This window comes from Natrix helvetica (assembly GCF_964273705.1).
Source record: "Natrix helvetica genome assembly, chromosome: 1".
In the NCBI taxonomy this organism is placed as follows: Eukaryota; Metazoa; Chordata; class Lepidosauria; order Squamata; family Natricidae; genus Natrix; species Natrix helvetica.
This window is the reverse complement of record NC_138548.1, coordinates 169,772,133-169,799,587: the sequence shown is the minus strand read 5'-3', so window position 1 is coordinate 169,799,587 and position 27,455 is coordinate 169,772,133. Positions and strand designations below refer to the sequence as shown.

The window sequence follows — 27,455 nt, the reverse complement described above, 5'->3', positions numbered from 1 at the left end:
TCATTACAGAGGTAGCTGATAAGGAAGAGAGCCTGTGGCTTAGTGGCAATTACATCGGCCTAATATGCAATACAGCCCTGGTTCAATTCCCAGTAAGGGTATGGCTATCTGATGAGACCTAAATAGGTTGAAATAGATCTATACTAGTCTCCCTTTATTTATTTATCAGCACAAATACAACAATATATATATATATGTGTGTGTGTGTGTGTGTGTGTTTGCGTGTGTGTGATTCAGTTGCCTCTAACCCTAAAATGTGTTCTACCCACCTCAGTAATACAGCAGAATCTGACAAAAAAGCACCAACTGCTACATCTGTAAAAATAAATGAATGACTGAATAAATGACTGGATAAATAAATAAATAAAACAGGAATATAGTTTGAGGACTGAGGCATTATAAATGTTCTATTTGGCACTTCTCTTTTATTGCACATTCATCTCCAGACTACATCAAAGTGCTGTTTGCACATCATTAATTACAAGAATATGCTGATACATTAAGGCATGTTTAAAATCATAAAACAGATTTATCAAAATATGGCTTCATTATTTTAATTTATTTATTTACTTCTGCTCCAAATCCATAAGAAATCTGAAATGGAGGAAAGTAAATTGTAGAGTCCTCTAAATGGAAGATCAGTTATTTGTAGCAAAAAATTAAAACTCCTGCTCAAAATCTAAAGATAGTAATTTACGATTCCCCCTTCTTCTGCAGTCTTCTTTCCAATTATATGTTGCAGGGGAAAGGGGTTCTTTGAACATAACCATCCCTGGCCTTTACATTTTGACAAAGGTTCTTTAGGTAGTTTGCCTCAGTAACATCTGTGGGATCTTACTGAATTCGTCAGAATGAGAAAAACAGTGTTGTGGCATCATGGCACAAATTCCACTTCTCTGGGGCCTCTGTACAATATAATATCCAATGTAGAAAAAAAGCAGGAAGTGCCTCATGATGCCATAGCACTGCTTTTATCAGTTTGACTCCTTCTCTTACACATGCTGCTGCTTCAAATTCCATATGCAATCAAGAACATATGGAAAAGTGAAGAAACCTTGAAGCATATCCTAGTTTCAATGGGCAAAGAAAAAGCATTTCCCCTCTAGGGATGTGTGGATAAAGTTAGTGCATGCTTCCTAATTTCTTCTGGCACCATAGAACATACGGTCCCTCTGTCCTTCTGTTGGTTGCCTAAAGGGGTCTGTTGCATCACTCTGGGAAACACTCAATTAACGAAGGAGTTATAACAAAATATTCTCGTCAAAAAAGCACTTTCCACAATATTTGAGAGGAAGCATTGGAAGAGAATGATATACATTCTAGTTGTGGTGTATATATACCAAGTGTCCAGTCCACTTTTTATTTCTCTTTGCTTTCCTAGGAAATATTTATTAGAATTGTTGAAGGACTTGTTCTGCCTGCAAATGTGTTTGGATTACAAACTACCTCCAACAATATACAGGAAAAAAGAATGTTGTCAACATCATTAGCCTCTGTGCTGGTACATCACATCTAATCTTCACCTCACACTTCCTAAGAGTCAAAGTTAGACAGTAGCTAACATGAGTACTATAATAATGATTTATTTTCATTTCACTCTTCTTTTGAATCTTCTCTTTATAACTTCTCTCAAGTAAAATCTTGCATGCAGAGGCTATTTCCTCAATGTGACAAATCAACTTGTTAAAATTTCAGTGAATATGCCTGCATGCTTCTATTTTCAACAAAATATGCCAGGAACATTTGGCGAGAACACTTCAGAGAGCATCTTCATGATTTCTTCTGGGCTTCTCAAGGGTGATACTCATTGGATAGAAGCTTCTAGAGTGCAGAATTCACATTTCAGTAAGTCATGAACAAAATTAAACAGTGTTCTCGAGCTGCATGTGGTCTAGAGAAGGAGCAATAGAACAAACAAGTCTTGTTCATCAATACCTCACATGTTTTTCATGATATGACCATCCTATTTATTATCATGGCATTCTTCTGGACCAGTGGATTCCACCGGACCCCACCAGTGAAGATTGTAGATTGGAGGTGTCACGATGTTAAAAAGTTCGCTAGGCCTGAACTGCCTAAACTGACACTCAAGAGTTAAACTAAGAAAGCTTTATTGCGCAGGTCATAAAACAAAAAGTTCTTATCTGAAAGTGATTTATTGCGCACGCGTTACACATTCCAAAATTCCTTTCTTCTTTGTTCGGCTGCCAACTTGGCAACCGGAGCTTTTTATTATCAAAATGTAACAATTAGTTATTTTCTGTTTCATTTACTTTTATTATTTTCGTATTAAAGTTTGTTTATTAATTAGAATATACTTGTCAAAGACTTTTATTTTATTTTTTAATATCTCAAAAGATATGCGGAAGGGAATCAGCCACGGTCCATTGATCTCAGATTTCCCCAGGGCATTTTTCCCCTGACAGGAGGCACCCTGTTACATTGGCTTTTCTCCTTTCTTGTTCCAGCCCAGGACACAAACAGCCAAGCTCTGCTGTGCAGTGCAAGAGGACTTGGTTCTCTCCCTTAAACAATTTAACGTTTATATGATACCATTGGCAAAGTCAGCAGCCAGTCTGGGAGGAAGGATACTGCACACTGCTAATCCAGGCTGTATGAGAATACTGTGGAAATCTTCACCCAATGTCTTGAAGCTGTGTAGTCAGCTATGACCTTGTATGGTCAAAGTAAGTTCAAATTAAATCCTTGCAAGATGGAGCCATGATCACGCTGGCTCTACCCCGACTTGTGTTCACTGTAGACAGAAGTGCAATTCTCCCAAAGGTGTGCTTCATTGTTTAGGATTCTTCCTGGTGTTGCCTGCTAGAAAAGCTAGTGGAGCATTAGAGTTGGGAGGCTTTGCCCAACTTCAGTTGGTGCATTAATTGAAAGACCAGATCTTTTCACTTTTTTGATCAGGAAGTTTTGACAACTATGACTCATTCCCTTAGCACCACAAAGTTAAAGACTGCAATGCACTCTACATAAGACTGCCTTTGAGAATTTGGAAACTATTACTCTTCCAAAATGTGATGGTCTCCCTACTAATCTGCTAAATTGCTTCTGATTCCAATTCAAAGTGCTGGTATAAACTAAAAAGCTTTATGTGGCTTATCTTCTAGGTCCCTCTAGAATTATCTTGCCCACAACTTCTGGGGAACAAATGTTAAACTAGAGACTGCTCCACTAAAACTGGGGTTCACAATTGCAGTTGAATGACGAGTTGGCAAGGGGTAAAGTTCAGAGACCATTAACCAGAAATCAGTTTCAGCTCTGCAGAACAACATGTCAAAATGTTGCTCCTAATCAATGACTGGATTTCTTTTGAACTTTGTCTCACGGCTCATAAAATAATTAGGGCATCTTTTGGGAACTTTGCACCAGCTCTCTCCAGACAAGGAGAGAACTTGAGATCGCCCACAAGTGCTCCTTACAGCTGCTCCCTACAGTGACAAGACAGTGATTTCTGGTGAGTTTAAAGCTTGGGAGACAAGGTAGTAGTCATCTTTGCTCAAATCATGGTTAGTGCCTTTTCAAAGGTCACAGAATTTTCATTCTTAATTATAAGACTCTTTCCCATGAGAATATGCTGTTATTTTGAATTCTTAAAATGATAGGATGGAACTTTTGAAGGCTGGACATTAGAGGAGCCGGAAGAAACTAAATATTACAATGAAAGGAGAATACTTAAATTTGATTTACTAATACAGAATGGAGCAAAATACTAATGTCACATGTAGGTATACTGCACTAACATTTGTAAGTGTTTTGATCTTCTTACCCCACTACTAAAGACCTCTAATAAAATTATATGTCTGGTTCTATTTTTCCATTTTCTTTTTTCCAAGTTGTCAAATTCCAGTACATTAGTCTGAAAAAAAAATTAGCATAGCAATGCTACAATTTTAAAGCATTAGAAAGGTATGTTTAATTCAATAAAACTCAATGCTAAGTAGATGCATATGGGACCATGCATATTAATTAACTTACTTATAAACAGGCTGTCTTTAAATTGCTTTTTACAACTTGTGTGTTCCATGCCAGTTCTATTGTATTTTGTTATTTGCTTCATAATGATTTTTATTTATTCATTTAGGTTTATGTCCCAGACAGTTGTGCAAGAAATAAAAAACATTGCCCAAGTGATTTAAAGCACACAAAGTACTTAACTCACCTGAATACCCATTGCTGTCTACATCAATTCTCCCAGATATGGATTGACCAAACATGCGTAAACTATTGCTGATTTGATGTCCTTGAATTCTCTAAAATTATTATTAAAACAAAAATAAAAAAGCTGCAGTAGAGAAATAACAGAAAATAAAATCATCCTTCCTTCGTTGTGGGAGCTTTGTATTCAGTGCTAAGCAGGGGTGAAATGCTACTGGTTTTTACTACCGTTTGCCCGAACCTGTAGTAAAAAAAATCTACCAGTTCAGGAGAACTGGTAGTTCCGATGATCAGCTGTGCGACAATCAGCTGTGCTACACGATTTATATTCACTAGAAATCACGTGGCACAGCTGATTATCACACAGCTGATCATCGGAACTTTTTAAAAACTTTTTAAAAGCATTTTTTTGCTACTGGTTCAGGTGAAACCGGTAGTAAAAATAATGCTAAAAAAAAGTTTTAAAAAAGTTCCGGTGATCAGCTGTGCCACACGATTTATATTTGCCTGAAAGCAGGAAATCCTGCTTTCTACCAAATCTAAATCCCGCGGCAAAGCTATTCCCAACCCCTCGCTGTTCTACTTATTTTTGCAGTCTCAGAAAAGGCTTCTTAGCGCCTGTGGTGTGGGTGAAGCGCACATGCACTCGTGAAGCAAACAGGTAGCAAACTTCAGAGCATATCACTCCTGGTGCCAAGTATAAATGATGATACCTTCAATATCCCAAATATCTTCTTAGGATTAGGTAAGGTGGTCTGAGAGCATCCTCAGATTGTCTATTAGGCCAACACAAAATTGGCCATATTCTTAAAAGTTAAAGGGGGGGGGGGGGAAACGACACAGAAAAAGTTGCACTGGTTTCAATCCATCCACATTTAAAGGAATGCATTCATGATATAATTAATTATAATTACACTGGTTAGAGGTAACATTAGTTACTTTGTCTTTTTTCTGTCTCATTAAATATTACAATTTGGTAACAACTTTGGACAGGGATGGGATATGTAAAATATTTTCAACATCTACAGGTGGCTTTGGAACCTGGCATATGCATTTCTGTTCTACAAATACTTCTGTGCTGCTACCTTAAAATATTGTTAACACAAGCAGCTTGTTTCTACATTTGAGCTGGACTACTTGTGAACCATTAAGTCTGATATTATGACTCACTTAGATTTGCCATTTAATACTAATAGAAAAGAGTTGATACAAAGTGGGTTTTTTCCCATTAATGGCTGATAGAGGAAAGGGCTGTTAAGCAAGTAGCAAAATACAGTTAGCATGCATAAGGGTTTCGATTAAGAATCAACACTGACAGCACCAAGTAATTGGGACAATTAAGATCTTCGTTAGGTATTCAATCCTTCCTCTTTCTCTGCCCCAGTTTACTCCTACTTTGCATGTGTAACACAGAATTTGTGACTGGGGAACTATTCTGTCAATGAATTCCTACCCTGCATGCTTTCCACTTCCATGTTCTGCTTAATATAAAAAAATGTGAATATGAGAAACTGATTTATGCTAGCTTATCTAGTCCAAATTGGCAATTGTCTTCCAGGACTCCACGCTGGAGAAAACCTATCCAAACCTATCTGGAAATATTGAACAACTGAGCAGGGTCCTTGACAATTGAGCCTGCTTAAACCAATGAACAGCTAATCTGTAACAGCGAGATATTAAAAATAGTAGTCACAAGGACAATTTAAATAGGCCTACTTGTGAAAAGGTTGGTGATATTCCATCTTCTCTGCCATTGTATATATAAACCGAGCCTTCTAAATCATTTTCTTGTGGAGCACCAATGGCTATATCTGTTTAAAAAACAATGGAAAATGAAATTAACCATGCATTAATTACATTGTACAATTCTTTTTTTAAATAAAAACATAATTATGACTACTATAGATCCCTCCCTTCAATTATTTTTTATAGAAGAATCACAAGAGAAATCTGGACAGAATAATAAGAAGAAAAAGGCAGATCGGTATTAGGGGACAAACCCTCAGAGCTAGGGAGGGATATTCCAATAAGCTAATTATCTTGTAATTAACTATTGGAGAACTTTAAAATGTAGCAGAAACTTATCATTTGCTCTATCTCTGTATAGAAATTATTAAACTGCTCTCATAGATCATATGGAGAAGCAGTAAAGCAGAGAAATGTCAACTGCTGTACATTCTTACACAATTCGTTTCAGTCAATTATAAATTATACCAAGCAAAATCCAATGGGAAATAGATTTCTTGGGCAAAATAAATTTCCATTTCCTGAATAGGTCCCACGCTCCCTGAATATTCTCTAAAAGTTCTATCACCACAATGGACTTGGGGGACATAAAGGGATGAAAGGGGAAAGGATGTTGCATGGAAACTCCTACCCACGCTCCTCTGCCAACATTATTTTTTTAAATCAGAATTCATCATCTTGAAAGTTGCATACAAAATGATGTTAAGAATTTGGAAAACCTTTTTCTCGAGACAAAAATTGCTACTGCCAATTAAAGGGGGTGCTAGATGAGAAGTCATCAGTTTTGATTGGCTGTACTGTAAATATTCTGCTAGACATAACCAGGGAATCAAAATTCTGCACTCTTAAAATAATTACATGCATCTCTAGACATGGTTCAGAATAGCGGCACTTACAGGTAATACTGAGAAATGCATCCTCCCTTTACACTACTACAGATTTTTTTTAAAAAAAAAACATAATACCTTCAAAGCCATCATTATCAATGTCTCCTAAATTGGCAATGGAATCGCCGAACCTTGCTGCATACAAATCACTTCCAGCTAGTGCTGTCTGCAGCTCCACCATCTTTGCTCCCTATAAAAATAAGTTTGATTAACCCCGAGTTTCTAGGTATTATATTACAATCATGAGGAGTTCTCTTTTATTTTTAGGTGTATAATTTGTATCCTGCAACCACATGCAGCTTCCATTAAGTGTACCTTTCACAAATCTCCAGGCATGTTACCAAATTAAAATGTTCTCCGTATCAGAGTCATTCAGTCACACTTTCTATATGAAATCATTAAGGCTGAAAACTGATTAAGGAAGTCATACCTCACCTGACCCCAAATAATCACACAAGTAACTGACTAAATCTTCAACTGAAGAAAACAACTTTTGAAGTGTAGAAATACACTTCAATGGTGCTCTACAAAGTTCTTCACTGCCATCTCCTTTAGAGGATCATTTAACAAAGGAGAAACCTAAATTAAAGGCATTTAGTCTCTGTAAGTGACTTGGCTTCTGGGTGAAAGGACATTTTAGTAAATTACAAGTATAAGATGAAAAAGCCTTTTCATTAAAAGTGTCGTATGTTTATATAACTTTGAGAAATCAAAATCCACACCCAAAAGTTAAAAAGTAGAGTTCCTGTCAATCATTTTCAAAGTGGGACTATGCAGATGTTCAAACAACATTTGAAGGAAAAGAAGCCATCCATTGTAGCTAACCATTCTCATGAAAAAGTTACATGCCCAGTTTCACTTCCATGAATGTTCTTTCAACAGCATTATAAAAATGTAAAGAAGTAGCTGTGCTTCCTAGCTTTTCGATACTATCTTTCAATTATAAAGAGGGAGGGGGGATGACATCCAAGAACTGTTTTGCATCACTCTAAGCATGTGGTGGCACGCGTGCTGGAAACGGCATGCAGAGCCATCCCGCATGGGATGTGTGGCCTCACTGGCTCCTCTTCTGCATTCCTATGCACACATGTGCACTGGCTAGCCTGCCTTCATGCATGTGGGAGTGCCGAAACCCGGAAGAGCAGCGTTCCATCACGCATGCGCGCCGGCACCAAAACTTTCAGGTTTTCGTTGCACACATGTGCGAAGGCCAGCTATTTGTTGGGTGCACATGCCAGAAACCGGACGTTCAGGTTCCGGCACATGCATGTGTGACAGAATGCTCTCTTCTGGGTTTCGGCACTCCCACAAGTGCAAAGGCCAGCGAGGCTGCACGTTCCTTGTGGGATGGTTTTGTGTGCCATTTCCGGCACGCAGGTTGGCACCTGGTGATGAAAAAGATTAGCCATCACTGCTCTAAGCTAACCTGGTACAAGACAGAAATTAGTCAGAAAAAACTTAGGTGTCTCCAGATGTAAAGGCTCCTTCTAACACTACCAGTCAGAACATGACTTTTCTTTATAGATGTGTGGGGAAGAAGAAAAAAAATAGCATGGAAGAAGAGTTGAAATATTTGGACCACTGTAAAATTTCATAACTATATTCTGACAGTTTCAAAATAGATGCTTTATCTAGAAATTTGTTGCATTTCCATGTTAAAACATTTCTACCTGCAAAGGAAGCAATAATAATAATAATAATAATGACTGAATTTCATGTTTAATGAATAAAAGAAATAATAATAGTTTTGAAAAAGCTGGGCCTAGGAATGGATCTTTTATCCATTTAATGAACCCCACAACATTCTTCAACAAGAATGAAGAAATACTTACAGAACCTGAGTTGAGGTAAACATAAACCCTTCCTTCTTCTCTGACTTTACTATGCATGGGTGCTCCAACTAGTAAATCTGAAAGGCCATCACCATTGAGATCCACCGCACAAATAGTAGCTCCAAAGTAAGAACCAAACTACCCACACAGAAGAGAAAATGGTTAGCCGTGAAATCACCAAGGTGTATGAATGTATCGTGACATTTAACAAACTTTATAAATGCAGAAGTATTATTACCTTTTTACCCCTTAATTCACTTAAAATTGATAGTTGTTTGGGTTCAATTTTAAAAATGTAAACCTGAAACAAACAACAGAGGTCAGCTGCATCAGAGGCCCTAAACAAACAAACAAAACCCAAGAAGTTTCTTTTATCAGTAAAAGAAGCTAATAAAATATAGTGTTTCTACAAGGTGAAAAATGAGAAATGGCCTGAATGGAGCAACTGCCTGAGGCAATGGGGTTGCAGTAAGCCATAGCAACTTTCATGAACTTCCTGTTCCTCTGTCAAAATGATTATGTTGCACAATTTGACCTAATCTTGCTTGCTGTCTTAGCTGAAATAGGAGGTTACTTCATCAGTTAAAATGTAGGGTTCAATCACTGATCCAGCCAGCTTCTCTATACAGATCAGTAGTAGGAAATCACTTCAGGCAGCAAAATGTCTTGGGTCACTAAAGTGCAACACTGATCAACTTAGGAACATCTCTTGACAATGGTCTGAATTGGACACGTCAAGTCTTCTAGCAATGAAAAAATGAACCTTCTATTAATACTTGGTGGATAAAAGTCTGAGGATCGTTGACCATCTCTAGCACAAATACACATTGGCAGTTGCATCCACTGAAACAAGCAGCATATGTATACATGAAAAATATGTCTTTGGAAAACATTTATGGAAAAAAATAGCCTCGTGTTATTACATTATCATCAAAGAACCTCTGGCAGTTAGTTCTTCCGTATCATTGCAAGCTATACATTTATTTTTTACACAGAAATATTTTCATAATCTACCACTTTAAAGAAAATCCTCTTACTTTACCAGTCTGCTCCTGCTGGGGAGCACCTCCAATTACTTCTGAACTACTTGCAGAAAGGAAGTGACCTGCTCCAACAGAATAACCTATCCATAAAAGAACAGTGAATGGAAGCAGTGAGTTTTCGGGTGCAGCATTGTTTCATTGCAAATAATCTGAAATTTTAGATTAAAGGAATTCTTTATTTGAGCACTGATTCCCAATTAATTGGGAATGAGTGTGTTTGCATACAAATATACAGACTAAGTCTGTGCTTGTATGTCCAAAAGCTCGATATCCAATCCCTTTAGCAATCTATTTAGGTACAACTATTAGGATATTTCAACAGAATGTGGACATATGCTTCTATAGAATAATTCCCATTTATACTGCCCAGAGGGCAATCAGGTGTCTCTGTTGTTTATCTCACAATATGGGTGGGAATACATGCCACTATATGCTGAATTGGCACATTCGACATATCTTACTGAACAGAATGACTGAACAAGGGGTGGGGGGAGGGAAATGCTCAATGTTTGCTTACACCAAAGTTAAAATTGGTAAGTTTGACTATAAAACCAACTTCCTGGGTGTATATATATGCAGTGCAATCACTGAGAACTGCTTTGCATATGTCCTGTTGAAAATCTAAAAGGTGAATAATTTTTTTTTAAAAAAATGAAACAATCCTTTGAGTTAGAATCAAAATAAATAGATTTTCTACATAAAGAGTGCAATAAAGTAATGCATGCTACACATTCTTGGGGAAAACAGAAGAAACTGCAGTATCTTAATATCAGCTCTGGTGGAATCTGATTTACAACCCTCATCACATTAAACGAAAAGCACAGCACAAGAAATGTCTCACACTCAAAATATTTTGCATAACCCACAAAATCCCATATATAAGGAAGGCAACTAAGTCCATTAACATTTTCCTTTTCTAAGAATACGAATAAAGTCCATGGAGGGCTCAAAGTTGTTTCTCTCCCCCAACTCCCAATTTATTAGTCTTAGACCAGATACCAGAACAAATAAAAGTGTTCAGTAAATATACAATTAAATTTTTTAATATAAAATAATAAATAACTAAAATCTGTAATAAAATCCAGTCTGTCAATTATACATGGTCTAACTCTACTACAACTACAATCCATAAACTGTGTGGCCTGTTGTAGGTTCAGCGCTAAAAGGGAAAATCCCATACGTCTGGAAGACAACAAAGTCCCTTAACATTTTCCTTTATTAAGAATATGAATGAATACGAACTTTGACGGCTCAAAGTTAATGCTGATCATACTTGAAGCTTCTGCTTAGCTCCACAGCATGCTTATTTCTCACTCACTTTGTTGAGTGAAACGTACAAGTTAAAATTAAACTAGGTAGGGCACAGGAAACCTGTCAGGAAGTGCACTGCTCCCTAGAGCTGTGATGGTGAACTTCTGGCACGCGTGCCACAGGTGGCACACGGAGCCATTTCTGGGGGCACGTGAGGCATTGCCCTGTGAACTCCAGCGTACGCATGATTTCAGCCATGACTTTCACCCTCCGGAGGCTTCAGGGAAGCCTTCTGAAGCCTCCAGAGGAAGAAAAATGGCCTAACAGGGAAACCCGGAAGACTGTTCCCAAACTTCCGGTTTGCGTGTTGGGCCATTTTTCACCCTCTGGAGACTTCAGGTGGCTTCCCTGAAGCCTCCAGAGGGCGAAAAACAGCCCAACGCACAAACTGGAAGTCGAAAAACAGACCATTTCCGGCCTCTGGAGGGAGGCCACTTTCACCCTCCCCAGGCCCCTAGAAAGCCTCTGGAGCCTGGGGAGGGCAAAAAACGAGTCCACTGTGCTATCGCGCACCAAAAGCGGGGGATGGCAGAGGTTGCATGCATGGGGGGAGCTGCGCATATATACACGGGGGGCGCATAAAATTATGGGTGTGGGCACGTGCGCACATGACCCCCGCACTCCCCCTGCTTTTGGCATGCGATGGCAAAAATGTTAGCCATCACTGCCCTAGAGCATCAACACCTTCCTTTTTTTTTTTTGTCTGGGAAGCATACTGTCAAGGAGGCATGTTAAGCTGAAGGTTCATACGCAAATATTAAAAAGAAAAACATTTACCTAAATAACTTCCATACTTTATCTGATGACTCACATCCAGATATGAGATAAATATGTTTGCTGTTTTATTGTACACGAAGATGGAACCAGCCCAATAATCTGATCCTGGGGCTCCCATAATAATTAAATCCTAGGAGAAAACAAAAAGGGTAAACCTTTAATACACCGTTTAGAAGCTCCAGTAAGCTATTCCATTCATAAATACATCCAAGCAGGCCAAATGAAAAAAGGCGTTTTGTGAGCAATACACTATACAATGTTATTTTCTCATGTAAAGCATAAAAAAAGTTCAACCTCAGAGAGAAGGTGGTGAGTTTTATTATTGCTTTGCATGAATAACGCCAGATCGCATTATAATGTATGTTCTGGTAATTTCAAAATAGAAATGTTGGGCGTATACAGGGTATTGTATTTATGAAAAACCTTGTCACAATCTTACTATCTTTGCAACAGCAGCCCAAGATTACAGATTGGTTTTGATTGAAACTAAACAACAATATCCCATCTTTGCTTGGAACTCCAAGCTGCCACTGTGAAAACATCTGCTTCTCAGGAAGAAGATGCAGCAAGCAGCCTAGAGCAGGGGTCTCCAACCTTGGCAACTATAAGTCTGGAGGACTTCAACTCCCAGAATTCCCCTTTGCTGGCTGGGGAATTCTGGGAGTTGCAGTCCACCAGGCTTAAAGTTGCCAAGGTTGGAGGCCCCCTCTTCTAGAGAGGACAACCTGAAGCAACCTCTTTTCAACAGCTCATTCCACTCATCTCTCACCAAGGAAAGAGGTGATGGTTGGGGTTAAAAAGGGAGAGAGAAAGCTCAATCTTGAAGAGAATAAAGGAGAAGCTCCAGTTTGCAGATAGATGAAGTAGCAGCTTCCCAGAAAAGTCTCGTTTCAGACCTTTGAGTTAGCATGCAATAACTGTGAGTTTCCCAATACAGGTAGCCCTCAACTTATGATCACAATTGAGCCCCAAATTTATGTTGCTAAGTGACAAATTTGTTAAGTTTTGCCTCATTTTACGACTTTTCTTGCCACATTTGTTAAGCAAATCACTGCAGTTGTTAAATTAGTCACATGGTTGTTAATTGAATCTGGTTTTCCCCTTCAACTTCAACTTGTCAGAAGGTCGCTAAAGAAAATCACATAACTCCAGTACATTGCAACCATCATAAATATGAGTCAGTTGTCAAGCATCCGAATGTAAATCATGTGATCATGGGGATGCTGTAAGGGCATTAGTGTGAAAAATGGTCATAGGTCACTTTTTAAAATGCTGTTGTAACTTTGAACGGTTGCTAAATGAATTATTGTAAGATGAGGACTACCTGTATATTACCAAACTAAACCTATTTTATTTCATGAGTAAAATAAATAGCTTCAACAGTGAAGTAATAATCTTAACTTGCGCACCTGAGTGTAAAACGTTGATATCCCAGCCTGACAAGATCCATATTTTTCTCCATATTTTCTCCAAAAATCTGAATATTCACCATGTGATTCAGAAAAAGAACATATTAAGGCCAATGAACTAAAAGAAATAATTCTTCATGAATATCACATGCGTTCTACAGTTGTTTTGACAAGCAAATCGAAAATAACTAAACTATTACCTGATGGCAAGATATTATCCTTATTAATGCCAGAAGAATAAAGGTTTTTAAGAAAGCAATTTTTTCAAAAGAAACCATCGCTATCCAGTCTCATTTCCAGAACTCTAGTTTAAATAATTTAAATAATGAAGAGACTCATTATTTTCCTAATAAATACGTATGCTATGTAGATTTTTATTTGTTTATTTTCCATTTTAGACTTTACTGACAACAATTGTTTGAATTGCTGTTTTCTTCCATTCCCTTTACAATTTCAGACACAATCTGGTGAAAAGAATATGAGAATGTTCCCGTTTAAAAATATTCTGGGACCCCTGATCAAGATGTAAAAATCTCATCACAGAAAACTTGTTCTGTTCAAGTGGATTTCTCTCTCTCTCTAAAACTCTGTTTATTCTTCCAGGCCTTGGCTCTGCCTCAAATGAAGACCAGCTTGCCTTGGTCCAACTAACTTCCACTTTTAGTCTAAATCAGCATGGGGAAGGTTGTCAGATAATCTAGCAAAGAGGAAACCAAAATAATTTTTTTAAGTTATAATGGCCAATATCTTGAGGAATCCTGGAAAAACTAAGCAATCTGATGAAATTTTATTATTATTGTCATTTTTAATGGGCTTTTGTCCATGGATGGAACCCAGCTGTATTGGGATGATACTCTAGGGCTAAGTTCAGCCTAGGTTCAAGGAACCCTAAGAAATTTTTTGCTTCATTCTTGTTCATGTCTTCCTATGGATACAGGAAATATTAGAAGAGACACCAATCATGCTGTCTTTCCAACACAGCCTTAACATTTCCTTTTATATAAATAATTTTAATGCACATTTGCAGTCACACAGAGAGATGTACTATAAAATTCCTTTGCAGGATTTCCAACCATGTTGTTAAATAAAATAAACACAGACTGCATTCAAAGCTGCCTCAAAATACATGAGGCTGAACATGAAGTTTTCCTAGTTGCCTCTTCTCCAAATTGTTTACAATTCTATTTTCTATTATTCAATAGCAAGATCTTTTACTTACCCTTATAGCAAGGGCATATTCTTTGACTTAACAAGGTTCGAAAATTGGGAGGTACCTCGTAACAAATGCCATGTGGAAGTTTGTGCTCTGAGATATAATACACATTTTTCCACCTATGTCCACAGACCTAGATAAAAATGAGACAGGAAAATGAGTGTGGTGATTGAAAAAAAAAAAAGCTTGACAAAGGATAAAATTACTTTCAGAGCCACAAAGTTAGGCTATTAATCCATCAATCAAATCCTACTATAGGATTTTAAAGAAAAATGTTTCAGAAATGCAGTATTTTTGCCTGTCGAACTACAGCCCTCTGTTTAATTTGTTATCAAACCAGAGACCTTTCCCAAATACTTAATTTACACACGGAAATGCAAGATAATACTTACAACAATAGAGCCATTTTCTCCTGGCTGCCTTGCTAGGCTCACTCCCAACCACTGATTATCTCTTTCTTCAGTGCAGGTTTTTCCACACCTTTCGCCTTTTGGATCACCTTTAATAATAATTAAAAAAAGGTTTGAAAGTACTCAAAAGCACAGTAACATTGTAGAGTTACTCTTTAGTTACAGGTAGTCTTCAAACTATGGTCCTAAGCCGTGTTGGAATTTCCATCGCTAAGCAAAGCAATTGTTAAATATCATGTGAACGCACCACTCAGCATATGGCAGTCCCAGCCATCCCAGTTGTAGTCATTAGGCCAGGACCTCATGCTTCTCCTGCCCTGTGTGAACTGTCTCCATTTCAACTCTCTCAAGCTTCCCAACATATCTGTCCTTTTGTTTGCCCTGCGTAGCAGTGCCAAAATGAAGAGGCAACCGGAAAGCGGTTGTCCCTTCCCACCACAGCCCTCCCAGCTACTTTGACTGTCTTCACCTCTCCTCACCTCCACTGGGCTTGCTGCTCCAGCTGGTGTGTGTGTGTGTGTGTGTGTGTGTGTGTGTGAGAGAGAGAGAGAGAGAGAGAGCGTGCTGCTGCAGGGAGGCTATGGTGACAGAACAGAGATCTCTTCATTTTGGCCGTGCTGTGCATTTTGACAGCCAAAAGAGCAGAGAGAGGGAGGAGATAGGTGAGGAGGGGCAGTTGAAGCAGGATGCAGCAATGGTCATAAATGCTGGCTGGTTGCTAAGCGCCCAACTATAGATCACGTGACCACGGGGATGCTGCAATGCTCGCAAGTGCTAGGTTTCAAGTCCACTTTTTCAGTGCTGTCAGAACTTTGAAGTCACTGAACAAACTACCTCTGCTTTGTCTATGTGAAAATAAAATTATAATTAAACGGGTTACATTTCAAAATTACACCATAATGGAGATGCCCTAAAAGAAAATGACATTGCATTAGTGCAGGGGCTCTGAACTTTTTGCCCTCACATGTCCTTGTAATCTTAGTTAATCTTAATCCTAAATATAATCTTTATGTAAAAATTTCTCCTAAAAACCTAAACATCAAAATGAACACAAGCGGAATGATGAAAATAATACAATGAAACCTTGGAAAAGATGGCTTTATTGTTAACAATGCAATTAAAAGGTTTTTTATACTCACCCAGGTTGCCTGCACCTTAGTTTATTATGCATTCGTACGTGTGCATAAATAAAGTTTGACTCAGTAAACATAATTCACCTACTAAAGTAGTTAATAGCTGTACATATAAAATCTATATACTGTATTTTTCAGAGTATAAGACGCACCCTTTTCCCTCAAAAAAGAGACTGAAAATCTGGATGCGTCTTATACATCGAATACAGCATATTTTTGCCTCCCGAAGCCCCGCCCCTTCACAAAAATGGCCACGCAGAGCCCGTAGAAGGCTTTCAGAGAGCTCCTGGGGGCTGGGGTGGGCAGAAACGAGTGAAAAATGGGCTGTTTTTTGCTCAATTCCCCCCCCCCAGCCCTCAGGAGCACTCTATAAGTCTCCTAAAGACTATGCTTGCAAATTTTTTTGACAAAAAACGTATCAGTTTTTGCGAAAATGGGCCTTTTTTGCTCATTTTGGGGGACACCCCACAGGAGCAGTTTGCAAGCCCCCTAAAGGCTATTCATGCCTTTTAAAAAAAAGCCGGGCCAGTTTTTGCGAAAAACGGGCCATTTTTGGGATGTTTGCAGAGTGCAAAAAACTTTTTTTAAAAAAATTGCCTCTTCAAAACCTTGGTGCGTCTTATACTCCAGTGCGTCTTATATGCCAAAAAATATGGTAGTTAGATTTATCTCTGTGTCCATATAGAGAGAATACATGTTTGGCAGGTGACCCAGCAAAAGAGAAGTGAAAAAGGCAGGGTAGATGAGTAACACTTTGTCCTCAGAATTCTTAATTTCATAGCAAATCCAGTGCAGGGAGAAAAAAAGCACACAACCTAGACAAAAATCACATAAACCCTCACCACCAGAATAACAAAGACTGTTACACCCAGCTGTAAATAAGAATTTGCAATTTCCACTTGCCACATATAAACCACAGGGGAGGCCACCAATTTCCTTAGTGTGATCTCGGGCTATGCGGTTATCACCTATTGCAGATATACATTATTCTATCAAATGCTAAAATGCTCTTATCAGATAGCTTTTGCTTTTGAGTGCATATTTCATAGCTTCTCGTATTTTCTTGCTGAAAAATAAGAATTCTACTTCTCAATCTTTTATGACTTTCATGAGTGTACATTGTACAAGTAGACATATCTAAAACTGGCTATAAGTCCAGTCACATCCAACACGATTCAGCAACTTTTTTCAACCTCTCTCTTCACCCTTGCTCAGCATTTTAGAACTACCACTTGTCAAATTTGGAAAGGTTCCGAAATCTGAAGGTTGGGGGGAAAAAACCTATGGTATAAGCAAGCAACCTTAATTACTGATTTCTCAATATAATTCTTTCATAAGAGAGCTTGAAAATAATTTCTGCATGTCAACTGATAACTTCACTGGAAATTCATAGGTGTTCCTATAAAAACTTAAGGAAAATCCGTAACACCATCTCAGTTCAAAGTCTTTATAATAATGTTTCTTAGCCACATTCTGTAATTCCAGCAGCATCATAAAATATAGTAAATTTCATTCCAGGATTTGAAGATTGCAACTGTTTATGATTATACTGTGTATTATTGATTTTAGAGTAAGAGATTAATTTATTTTATATTTGTATCAAATAACATTTGAAGTTGTTTTATTTCCCCTACACACTTTTTTGGAATCCAAATTTTGCGCTTTTTGGACTCCTTTTTCTAACTCCCATTTTCCTGTTTCTTTATATTTTAGCTTTTCTTAAAATTTAATAAAGTTTTTCTTAAAAAAACAAAGGTTTCCTTCCCGGGCCCAACAAGAACCGGGAATCCTAAGGAATGGAGAACAGGTTCCATTGACAAAACTGCCATTCTGCCAACTCATAAGTGCATAAAACAGAAGTAGATGTGTCCCTAAATAATGGTGAGGCTGTGTATTACTTCAAACCATCTGATCCAACCTGCTTAGTCCTATTTCATCAATAGTTGTATTTAGGATCAGAAGTATGATTTTTCTGGATTTTAAGCTTAGTCAACCCTGTTTGAACTATTTAGCTGCTTATATAACTGTCTCTCGCATAAGCTTTCTAAAACAATACACTAAATGTAAAAAGTAAAATGCAGCATACCATAAGGCACAGCTCATTTTCAAAATAAATATTCTAGATCTAGAAACATATATGATCTAACACGGGACAAGTACTTTGTATTAAAACAAAAATGTTAATTCTTTGTAAAACCCTGGGATTGTATTTCCTAAATTAGGTAAAATGTTTATTTTGAAATACGAAACCATTCTAAAAGCAATTAGTATTCTTTTTTTACTCCAACGTATTTCCAGTTTGGCCCATACATAAGATTTGCATTTGAGAGTTAATTATTTTAAAGCAAACTATATGTAACTATGTCAAAGGTTTTTCCTTTTTACAACTTGCATTATAGAGTGAAAAACGGAATGTATGTAAATACAAGTTTATGAGCAAGCATATAATGTTGCAAATGAAAATGAACAAAAATGCTTCAGAAAACCAAAAACAGCCTCATATGGATTAACTCTTAGAGGGTAAGAGGTCTTGAGAACTTCAAGACCATTTTCAAGAAGCTGGAGAATTCATTCACATATTTATTCTGTTCTCATGGCTAAACTATCCCAATTCGTTTAGCTTCTCCGGAGATTAAGTATTCAATTCTTTCATGATCGTTGTTACTTTTGTCTAAATCAGTTTCAGTTTCTTTGAACCCTTCTTAAAGTGTTGTACTCATAATAGGTTAGTTGAGGTGACTCTAAACAATGTAGAACACATGGCAAACATATAACTTTCTATGCCATGGCAATTAAACTTTTGCTGATACAGCCTAAAACTGCATATTTTGGTATTCACATTACATTGCTGATGCATACTCAGTGCCCAATGCAGTGCCCAATTATTATATTCTAAGATCTTCCTGAAAAGCAGTATTATTAAACCAGATAGGCATCATCCAATATTTAGTTCTGTTTTCTAGCAGAAGAATTTTGCTTTTATGCAAAATTTAATTCTGTTGATTGCTAAACCTACATATATAAACCTAATTCTTACTAACTTCTCCTTTAGTTATCTTATTATTTATCACTTGTTTGTATCTTATGATTTATAATCTGTGACATTACTTTTTTGTTTGTATGTATGCTGACAGTTTATGTACCAGAGACAAATTCCTTGTGTGTCCAATCACACTTGGCTAATAAAGAATATTCCTATCAACGCTGGATTTTTTTTTTTTTTACTCCCACCTATTTTTTTTCCATTTACAACTGAGGGCAGCGAACATACCAATACACCTTCTTCCTCCTATTTCCCTTATAGCAACCACTCTGTGAGGTGAGTTGGACTAAGAGAGAGTGACTGGCCTAAAGTTACCAACCTGTTTTTCATCATAGGATAGAATTAGAACTGATAGTCTCCAGGTTTCTAGGCCAACACCTTAACCAAAACACCATCTGGCTCTCTTTTTTAATCTGATTTCTGCCTTCTGGAGTAATAAATATCCCATCCAATTATGCATCATTGCAAATTTGGTATTTTTCTATCCAAGTTTCTAACAGAAATATTAATAAGTACAAGGCCTAGAACTGAAACTTATGGCAGCCCCTCAAAACTACACTGCATTCTATGAGCATATTTCAGTATAACTATCCTTCTTCGGCTTAGGATATTCAGTCACAGAAAAACAATCACTCTTCATATCAGATTATAGCCTTCTCCCTCATTCTACTCAAGGGTCCCCAACACCCAGCAAAGGTTCGCGGCATGGCAGAAAACAAGTCGCACAAACAAGCAAAGCCCCTCCATGGGATGCACGTGAAACCACTCCCCTCCAGTCTGCGAAAAAACTGTCTCCATGAAACCGGTCCGTGGTTGGAAGTCAACTGTTCTAGCATATCTAGCAAGTGGGACTGCAATTCATTGGAAAGGCACATGCTGTATATAACTAGTAGGTCCAAATCTAATCATGGCCCTCTCTAGTATGGCTAATCTTGCTCTGTCTGATACTTGGGAGAGATGTCACCAGTGGCTCTATTTAAACCTTTCGGTGTCCCAAGTCTTATTTTATTTATTTATTAAATTTATATGGTGCTCATCTCTCAACCAAGGAACTCTGGGTGTCTTAAAATACCTTAAATAATAGAATAAAACAATTACAGGATCAAAACATTTAAATACCAGACAACAGAAATTAGAACTTTAAAATTGTTTGCCACGTTCCATAAATTATTATGAAACATGAGAAAGGATGAGTTTCAGTAGAGAAGAAGCTCTTATTTGTAAAGAGTGAAACCAAAGGGAAGCAGAGTTTGTATACTAGTTCCAAATGTCCCCCTAAAAGAAACACGAGTAGCATCATACAAGTTCTGATCTGCCTTAAAACAAATTTCATTTCTTCATGTTTTAGTTTTCAACAGTGGCCCTAACAAAGTTTACCGGTATGACAAATCCATCAAAGGCAAAAAAATCTCCCTTACAGTTAATTTGCTTACTTCTGTATGCTACCAATCTATACTGTACATACTTTGACTTTCTTGACTGTGCTGAGCTGAGCATCACAATAGCTTTTTTGTACAACTTATTTGGAAATGAGACAATCCTCCATTTCTGAGTAATTGCTATGTACTTAACAGACAATCCCAATTCCACTCTTAAAGCAAATTCTAAGCAGTCAATTTATTTAATTCACTGCTAAAAACCATAAGATTTATCTATAAAATAGAGAGTAATAAATGATAAATCTTACCGATTGTGGTGATTCATTCTGAAAGTACTTTTCAAGTGCCATGACCTGTCTGATGACATACCAATCTGAAAGTGCATCTTTGCTGAAAGTGCATATCTTTCCTCAATGTGAAAATCAATTCATTCAAAGCTGTATTTTTAGTTCCAGGCTGATAGACTTGGAAGTTTAGTTTCGGATTTAATTATACTGCACCTGGATGCAAGACTTCAATGTTTAAATAAATTTACTGGCTGGCAATGAGAGATACTGTAATTGTTTTCAAATTAAGAAAACCAATGAAGGTCTGTTTTGTCAATATCTTGGTGATTTTAATGGAATTGTTACTATCCAAAGTTAAATGATAATTCTTCATGAAACCCTTTGCTTTATTATACTGTATAAACCTACCACGGACTGTTTGAACATAGTGTGCTAGGGAAAGGAAGCCATAACTAAACAAACAATAATGCATCTCTTCTTATAATCAACAGACAACTTATTTTATTATATTACACTACCCTGTTTCCCTGAAAATAAGACCTCCCCAGATAATAAGCCCAATCGGACTTTTGAACGCATGCGCTAAAATAAGCCCTCCCAGAAAATATTGCAACACAGCAGCAGCCATGAGGTGATTACGGTAGCCGCCTCCTGCACTTCAAAAATAATACCTCCCCGAAAATAAGGCCAAGTACTTATTTCGGGGGTCAAAAGAAAATGAGACCCTATCTTATTTTCGGGGAAACGTGGTATATATTATACAATATATTATACTATAACATACATTTACAATCATAAGACCTATAACACGTTCAAATCATACATACTACATTGCAATGTGTCAATTAACTTCCTGTATGAATTGCTAAAGTTCACACAACATACTAAGCTACAAAAGTTTTTTGTTTTGATTTGATATAGCATGACATCAACTTGTCAACTTAATCAACTTTTGTAGTACAAAAATTTACAAATAATAAAACCAAGTGATCTGTGACTTATTTGGCAAGTAAATCATGGTTTTGCATGATTTGTGAATCAATTATTGAATGATATGAAGATATTTCCTAAGGTAGTAAAATAGTGCAACAACTTTCTTTGGCCCAATTCCTTCACACATACTGTAAATACTGCCATTTGAAGTTGCAGCTATGAAGTAATGAGCAGAGATATGTGATCCAGTCCACAGGAATTCTTAAGATTTAAAGAAAAGAGTTGATCTTTCACCTAGTCTTCAATGCATCAACACAGAGATTTTACTGTGTTCCCAAAAAGCCTACAGGGAATATATAGCACTCACTATGACCCTTTTCCTTGAATGGTTGTATTTTACATAAAGCTACACATTATGGCAGACAGATGCTCAGTGCTGAGAGCATTCCTTTGCCAATTTATCATGATGTCTTCTACTTACAGCATCTACTCATTGAGTAAAATGCATTTCAGTAACTGAAATGAAAATCAATGTCCACTTAGCCTAATTTTAAAATTCCAGAGGTTATTCTCCTCTTTTTGTTTACTGGCTAAAATTAAAACTTAACTTTTTCTCTGAAATTCATACACTCTTATTTCTATAAATCTTTAAGAGTAAGCTTTTGAATAAATACTCCACAAACTTTGTCTGTAAGAAGAAATTGAGACTACACGAGAGAACAGTTTTAGCTTCAAGAACTAATTCAGTGTCAACAGCTAAGTGATTTTAATCTGTAAATTGCCTTGAATCTTAATTATGTTGGTAGTCAGTGTCTTGTATGTTTTAACTATCTTCTTAAAAGTGTATGGATACACTTCAAAGAGGTGCAAACCATTACAGAGCTACATAGATATGTAGAAATTATTTGCTGTTTATGGCCTCTAACTCCATTTCAATTTATGAAGCTTTTCTTTTGTTTGTGATTTCAGTGTATTTTTAAAATAAGCATTTGGTAAAAGAAACTGAACTGTACTTTTGACAAAATATACAATTTGGAATGCAATTTTTGTAATTAACAAAACATGCTGCTTTGGATGTCTTATTGAAGAAACTATATTTAAGTATTATATATTTATTTATATTATATAAATATACATTACAGTTCAGTAAATATTAATAGATACGTTAAAATAAAGAAAAAAATCCAAAGTTAAAGCATCAGAGAGCATGTTTACCATGGGAAGCACTACCTAAAAAGCTAATCAATCTTTGTTTTCTTCCAGAATAATCAACTTTTATGTGCTCACCTTAATCTTTTATCATTTCATTTTATGAAAGCCATGACAAGAGTGGCACCAGGAAATTACTAAAAGACAATGTAGATTTGGTATATAAATGTTATAATGAAATAAGGTGATGCAGAACACTCTTGTAAAGCGTTTACCCAATATATTTGATCAACTGATCGTGGTTGAAGCGTTGCAAAGAACTTCCTATTTCAGGTTAGCAGGACTGACCACCAGTGCAAGAGATTCTTCATTGATATGGTTAGTAATCAAAATCCCCAAGGATAGAGAAGGGAGTTTGTCCTTACAGTGAACGCACAGGAGGAAGATAGGCAGATTCTAACACTGAATTGCTTATACATAGGTACCATTTTCTGGAAGCAAAGTTATGTGCTTGAATACTTGTATTAGCAACATTTTTCCTAATAAAGCTTATTAAATCTGAGAAGTCTTTCTTTGCTCTTCTTCTCCAGACCCGATGGTTGCTTAGGAAGGGTTCTGACAACCAAAAAGGCAAGATCAAATTTTCAGTTTCCACTCACCCACTTGGAGAATCTCACAATCTCTTTTAGGATTATTTCCAATTTGGCATCTGAATATTGCCCCTGGATTCACCACAGAGCTATTACTGGGCCAGCTGGCTTTAGGGGCTCCGGCTATAAGCCTGAAGGAAGAAAGAAAAAGATTTAAAACTCTCTCTCTTTCTCTCACTCACACACACAAAAGCAGTCCAGACTTGAGTAACCAAGCATTCATTCAGTGCCTGGGACTCACAGAGATAGCAAGAAAGAAACAGAAATGAATGCTTCCACTTATAAAACTGGAAGACTCCCCCACTCTGCATTAATAGCTAGTTTGTGGTAAGTGTGGAAGGGACTGAAGAACACAGAAGCCATAACCCAAATATGATGTGAGGAAGTAACTTGTCTTCCTGCTGGTAACCTCTAGATTATGGTGAACTTAGTTTCTTGGAACAATTAATGGCCAAATCTGAAAGGGGGGCAATTCTGAAAGAGGTTCATAAGGATAAATCATTTTGTATGTTTATAACTTCACTTTGCAAAAGAAAATTCAAGGACAAAAAACAAGAAAACCTTTACAAAAAGATCAAACCGTGTATGTAAATTTAGTTTAAAAAGTTAATTCAGCTTCCAGATTTTTCACATCGACGTGCATATGTATATCATGTATAAAAAAAATGCCTGTAGGATACGATAAAAGCCAGTTTTAGAACAGTAAGGACATCCAAAGGGACAGCTTTTCTTCGAACAGAGAATATTGTCATCGTGTTCCAAATGTTTTCAGAGATCACTAGGAACGGCAATTCTAAGTCATCTGAAAGGCACACCAGGGTATTGGGAAGGCTGTGATGCCAACACACGCCACCAAACTTTGCTGGAAACAAAAAAAAAAAAAAACCCTTTCCCAGACTAGCCTGACTCAGAACAGGAGGACTCACCTCCTGCTTTGAAACCACCGTTGAATAAAACCATAAACCGTCCAACGTGGGGCCTACGCCCCAGAGGGGGCCAATTATATTTTTAACGGGGGAAATCTGAACCTTGTTTAAACCAAGTTAATGGCCTTTTAGGCTTCCTCCCCTTGAGTGGAGTTCACTTTTTGAGTAAAGTAAGAATTATATATCACAGGGGGACATCAGGATTTTAGAGATGCTTAGGTGGGGCATGGCCAAAAAAAGGTTAGGGACCACTGGTCCAAGGCAAGGCATGCTCAAAAAGGTGCGCTGGGGGGGGGGGCTAAATGGCGGGGGGGGGGGGGTTAGTCACAAAATCCTCAGTCCCACGGGACAAGCGAGCAGCCTCCAGAGAAAAGCCCCCCTCTCCTCCTCCTTTACTCACCACCGGCTGGTGCCAAAGCTGTGCAGCAGCACCGAATAGCCGAACCACGTCGCATTGAGCCCTTCGAAGACCAGGGGGCTGCGAGTATCTAGATTGTAAAGGCGGCAAGCCGTCGGGCAACAGCTTAGCAAGAACAGCAGCTGGGCGGAGGAAAATCCCATCTTCGGCTTGTCCCAGGCAGCCCACATCACTAACTTGGGGTTGTTGGAGGGAGGGAAAGGGTGGGCGGGCGAAGTGAGGTGGGGTCAAACTATTCAAGCAGGGAAAAAATAAATTGGTCGCCTCCAGCCGCTTCGCTCCGTTAAGACTGGACGAGACGGACGACGGGGACGGGGTGGGGAGCAGAGAAACTCCCTCCGCCCTTACCGCCGCTACCAAAACGCCAAGTCGGGATGGCTTCTCATGACTTATTATTGCTGACGCTGCGCTTTAGCTGCCCTCGCCCTCCTCCACCACCACCCGCCTCCCCGCGGCAGCTTTAGAGTCGTGGGGTGGGCTCTGCGGGCCGACTCCGACGAGTTTCCGGGGGCGCTTCGCAACCCCCTTTTTTTTTCCACACAGCGCCAAGTTGACTCCCGGAGGGCGGGAGTCCGAGCTCTCGGGGCCGCCGCAGCTGCTCTCAATTTGGAGCCGATGCCTGCCTGGCTCTGCGGATGTCAACGAAGCGGGCGGTCGGGCGGGGGGGGGATAGTGGGGGTTGTGTGTATATGTGTGTATGAAACGTACTTGGGTTGCCCCGGAGAATGACCTGGCGGCGCCGGGCGGGAAAAGTCTGCGGTCTTGGGAACTGGCGGCAAATTAAACTAAAGGGAAAATGTTCTCAGAATTACCTGGAGGTAACTCTACACGTGGCACTCCTCCTCTCCCCCCCCCCATATTTACGCCACAGGTAGACAGGCTACTCCACCCGGGGGAAAAGCTCCTTCAGCCCACGGACTTCCCCAAACCACGTGCCAAGCAGAGGCCACGAAAAGCGGCCAGGGGGTTCCAAATTCTCTCGGGCGACGTTTAAGTTCCAAAGTCGTGAGTCAGCGTCTGCGAGCAAATTATTTCTCCCTTATTATCCCAAAGGCGTCCATCGGTCCGGGCGAATTTTTAAACCCTCAGGAAAGAAGTTAAGAGGATCCAGAAGTCCGTTGGTAACATGTTCTTGGCTGTGTCTAATCGAGATTATTGCTCCCCACCCCCCATTGAGGTCTCGAGGAATGTGTAAAAATAAAATGGAGTAAAGGGGCTTGTAAAATAAAACTGAGGCGGAACCAATTGAGTATCTTTGGAGATGAATGAGAACAATGCTTATGAATGGAAAGTCTTTGCATGGTAGACTTTTACTATCCCCTTAACTTAACGAAAGCTACCAAAGACAAATTCCTTGTGTGTCCAATCACACTTGGCCAATAAAGAATTCTATTCTATTCAGAACAGGGCAGAATTGTAAATTGCTTTGAAATGAAGTGACATAAAATGCTCAGTACATAGATCCATAAACACTCCGAAAGGTTGCCAGAAATGATGGAGGCTAATTTGGTGTGTGACTCCAACCTTTGTTCAACAATGTGGCTTCACATATGTGAAGTATAGCATTTAAAAGGCTGTCAGCTCATACTGTTATCCAAGCATTGCTAATGTGGTATAAAAAGCAATTAGATTAGGATTAGAATGTCTATATCAATATTCCTTAACCCTAGCAACTTCCAGATGTTTCAGCAATTTTCATTGCTGAAAATTGTAGAAGTTGTTCTACAATTTTCAATAATAGTCGTATTTGGTGGAAAATTCTGGGAGCTGAAGTTACCAGGTTTGTGAAACATTGGCGAATGCCATACCACTGTGTAGTGGACACACAAAAAAGTTGTGTTTACTAACAACCCTGATCAATCAGAATCTGAAATCGTAAAAAATACATTAGATTACGGAGGAGGAGCCAATATCGCGATGAGACGCCATGCGATCTCAATGCTCTGAGATTGCCGTCGATGCTTTTGCCGCTGGGTGGTCCAAACAGACCTAAACCGTCCCGCAGAGACTGTGAACAGGAAGAATACATCTTGCTGATTTCAGGGACATCGCAAAGTCCCTGATCAATCCAAGAAAAGTTCTTCAAGCTGGCGACAAAAAATCCAGCCGTTAGGCTGATGAAGTCGGGGTGGCTCCAAAACAGAAGGATAATGAAAGAGAAAGTGTTTCCAGCTGGTGAGGAATTTTTACCATTTTAAAAGAGACTGCCTATAAAAAACTTAAAATTAATTTAAATTGGAGAATAGAAGAAATAAGCGGCGGAATTAAATTTGGAATGGTTTTGGACAGTTGGTTATCTTACTTTTTAAATGCTATCTTCATGGATGGAATTTATGCAAGCCTTTTAAAGCAAATGGATTAAGTTTTCTTCTATTTTTTTTCTTTTATTATTCTTTGTAACCTATGGACTAGAATTCTCTTTCATTACTGTGGGTGTTTTTCTAACTCATTTAAGAATTGAACTTTTTTTAAACTTGAAATACAAAAAAGATACAAAAAGAAACAAAGAAAATTGCAACAATAACACTGCTACCCGGAGGCTGGAGGTTTGTGTATTGGAAATGAAACACTCTTACTTTTCTCACTGATTATCCTGGCTTGGCACTCCAAGGTCTCACTGCTTGTTTATAGAGAGTGATAAGAAGAAAAGCATACAGATGTCCCTTTGAAGTATATCTTTAACCAGAGAAAGGTGAAAATAAACCGTTATTGTGAATCTATGCTTAATCTTGTTAAAAC

The 27,455-nt window shown here is 38.2% G+C and overlaps 1 protein-coding gene across 1 annotated transcript in view; it reads right to left on the bottom strand.

Annotated features, from left to right (window-relative positions):
- ITGA4 (integrin subunit alpha 4) overlaps positions 1-25,100 on the bottom strand; it is a 50,220-nt gene extending 25,120 nt beyond the window's left edge. The window contains exons 1-13 of the mRNA XM_081935293.1: positions 24,699-25,100; positions 23,382-23,503; positions 14,781-14,887; positions 14,395-14,521; positions 13,176-13,243; positions 11,767-11,896; positions 9,673-9,758; positions 8,874-8,936; positions 8,636-8,773; positions 6,882-6,993; positions 5,887-5,981; positions 4,175-4,265; positions 270-315 (exon numbers count right to left, since the gene is read on the bottom strand). Coding sequence (XP_081791419.1) covers positions 270-315; positions 4,175-4,265; positions 5,887-5,981; positions 6,882-6,993; positions 8,636-8,773; positions 8,874-8,936; positions 9,673-9,758; positions 11,767-11,896; positions 13,176-13,243; positions 14,395-14,521; positions 14,781-14,887; positions 23,382-23,503; positions 24,699-24,886 — 1,373 coding nt within the window. The 5' untranslated portion in view covers positions 24,887-25,100. The remainder of the gene's footprint in view (positions 1-269; positions 316-4,174; positions 4,266-5,886; positions 5,982-6,881; positions 6,994-8,635; positions 8,774-8,873; positions 8,937-9,672; positions 9,759-11,766; positions 11,897-13,175; positions 13,244-14,394; positions 14,522-14,780; positions 14,888-23,381; positions 23,504-24,698) is intronic.
- Between the last annotated feature and the right edge of the window lie 2,355 nt (positions 25,101-27,455).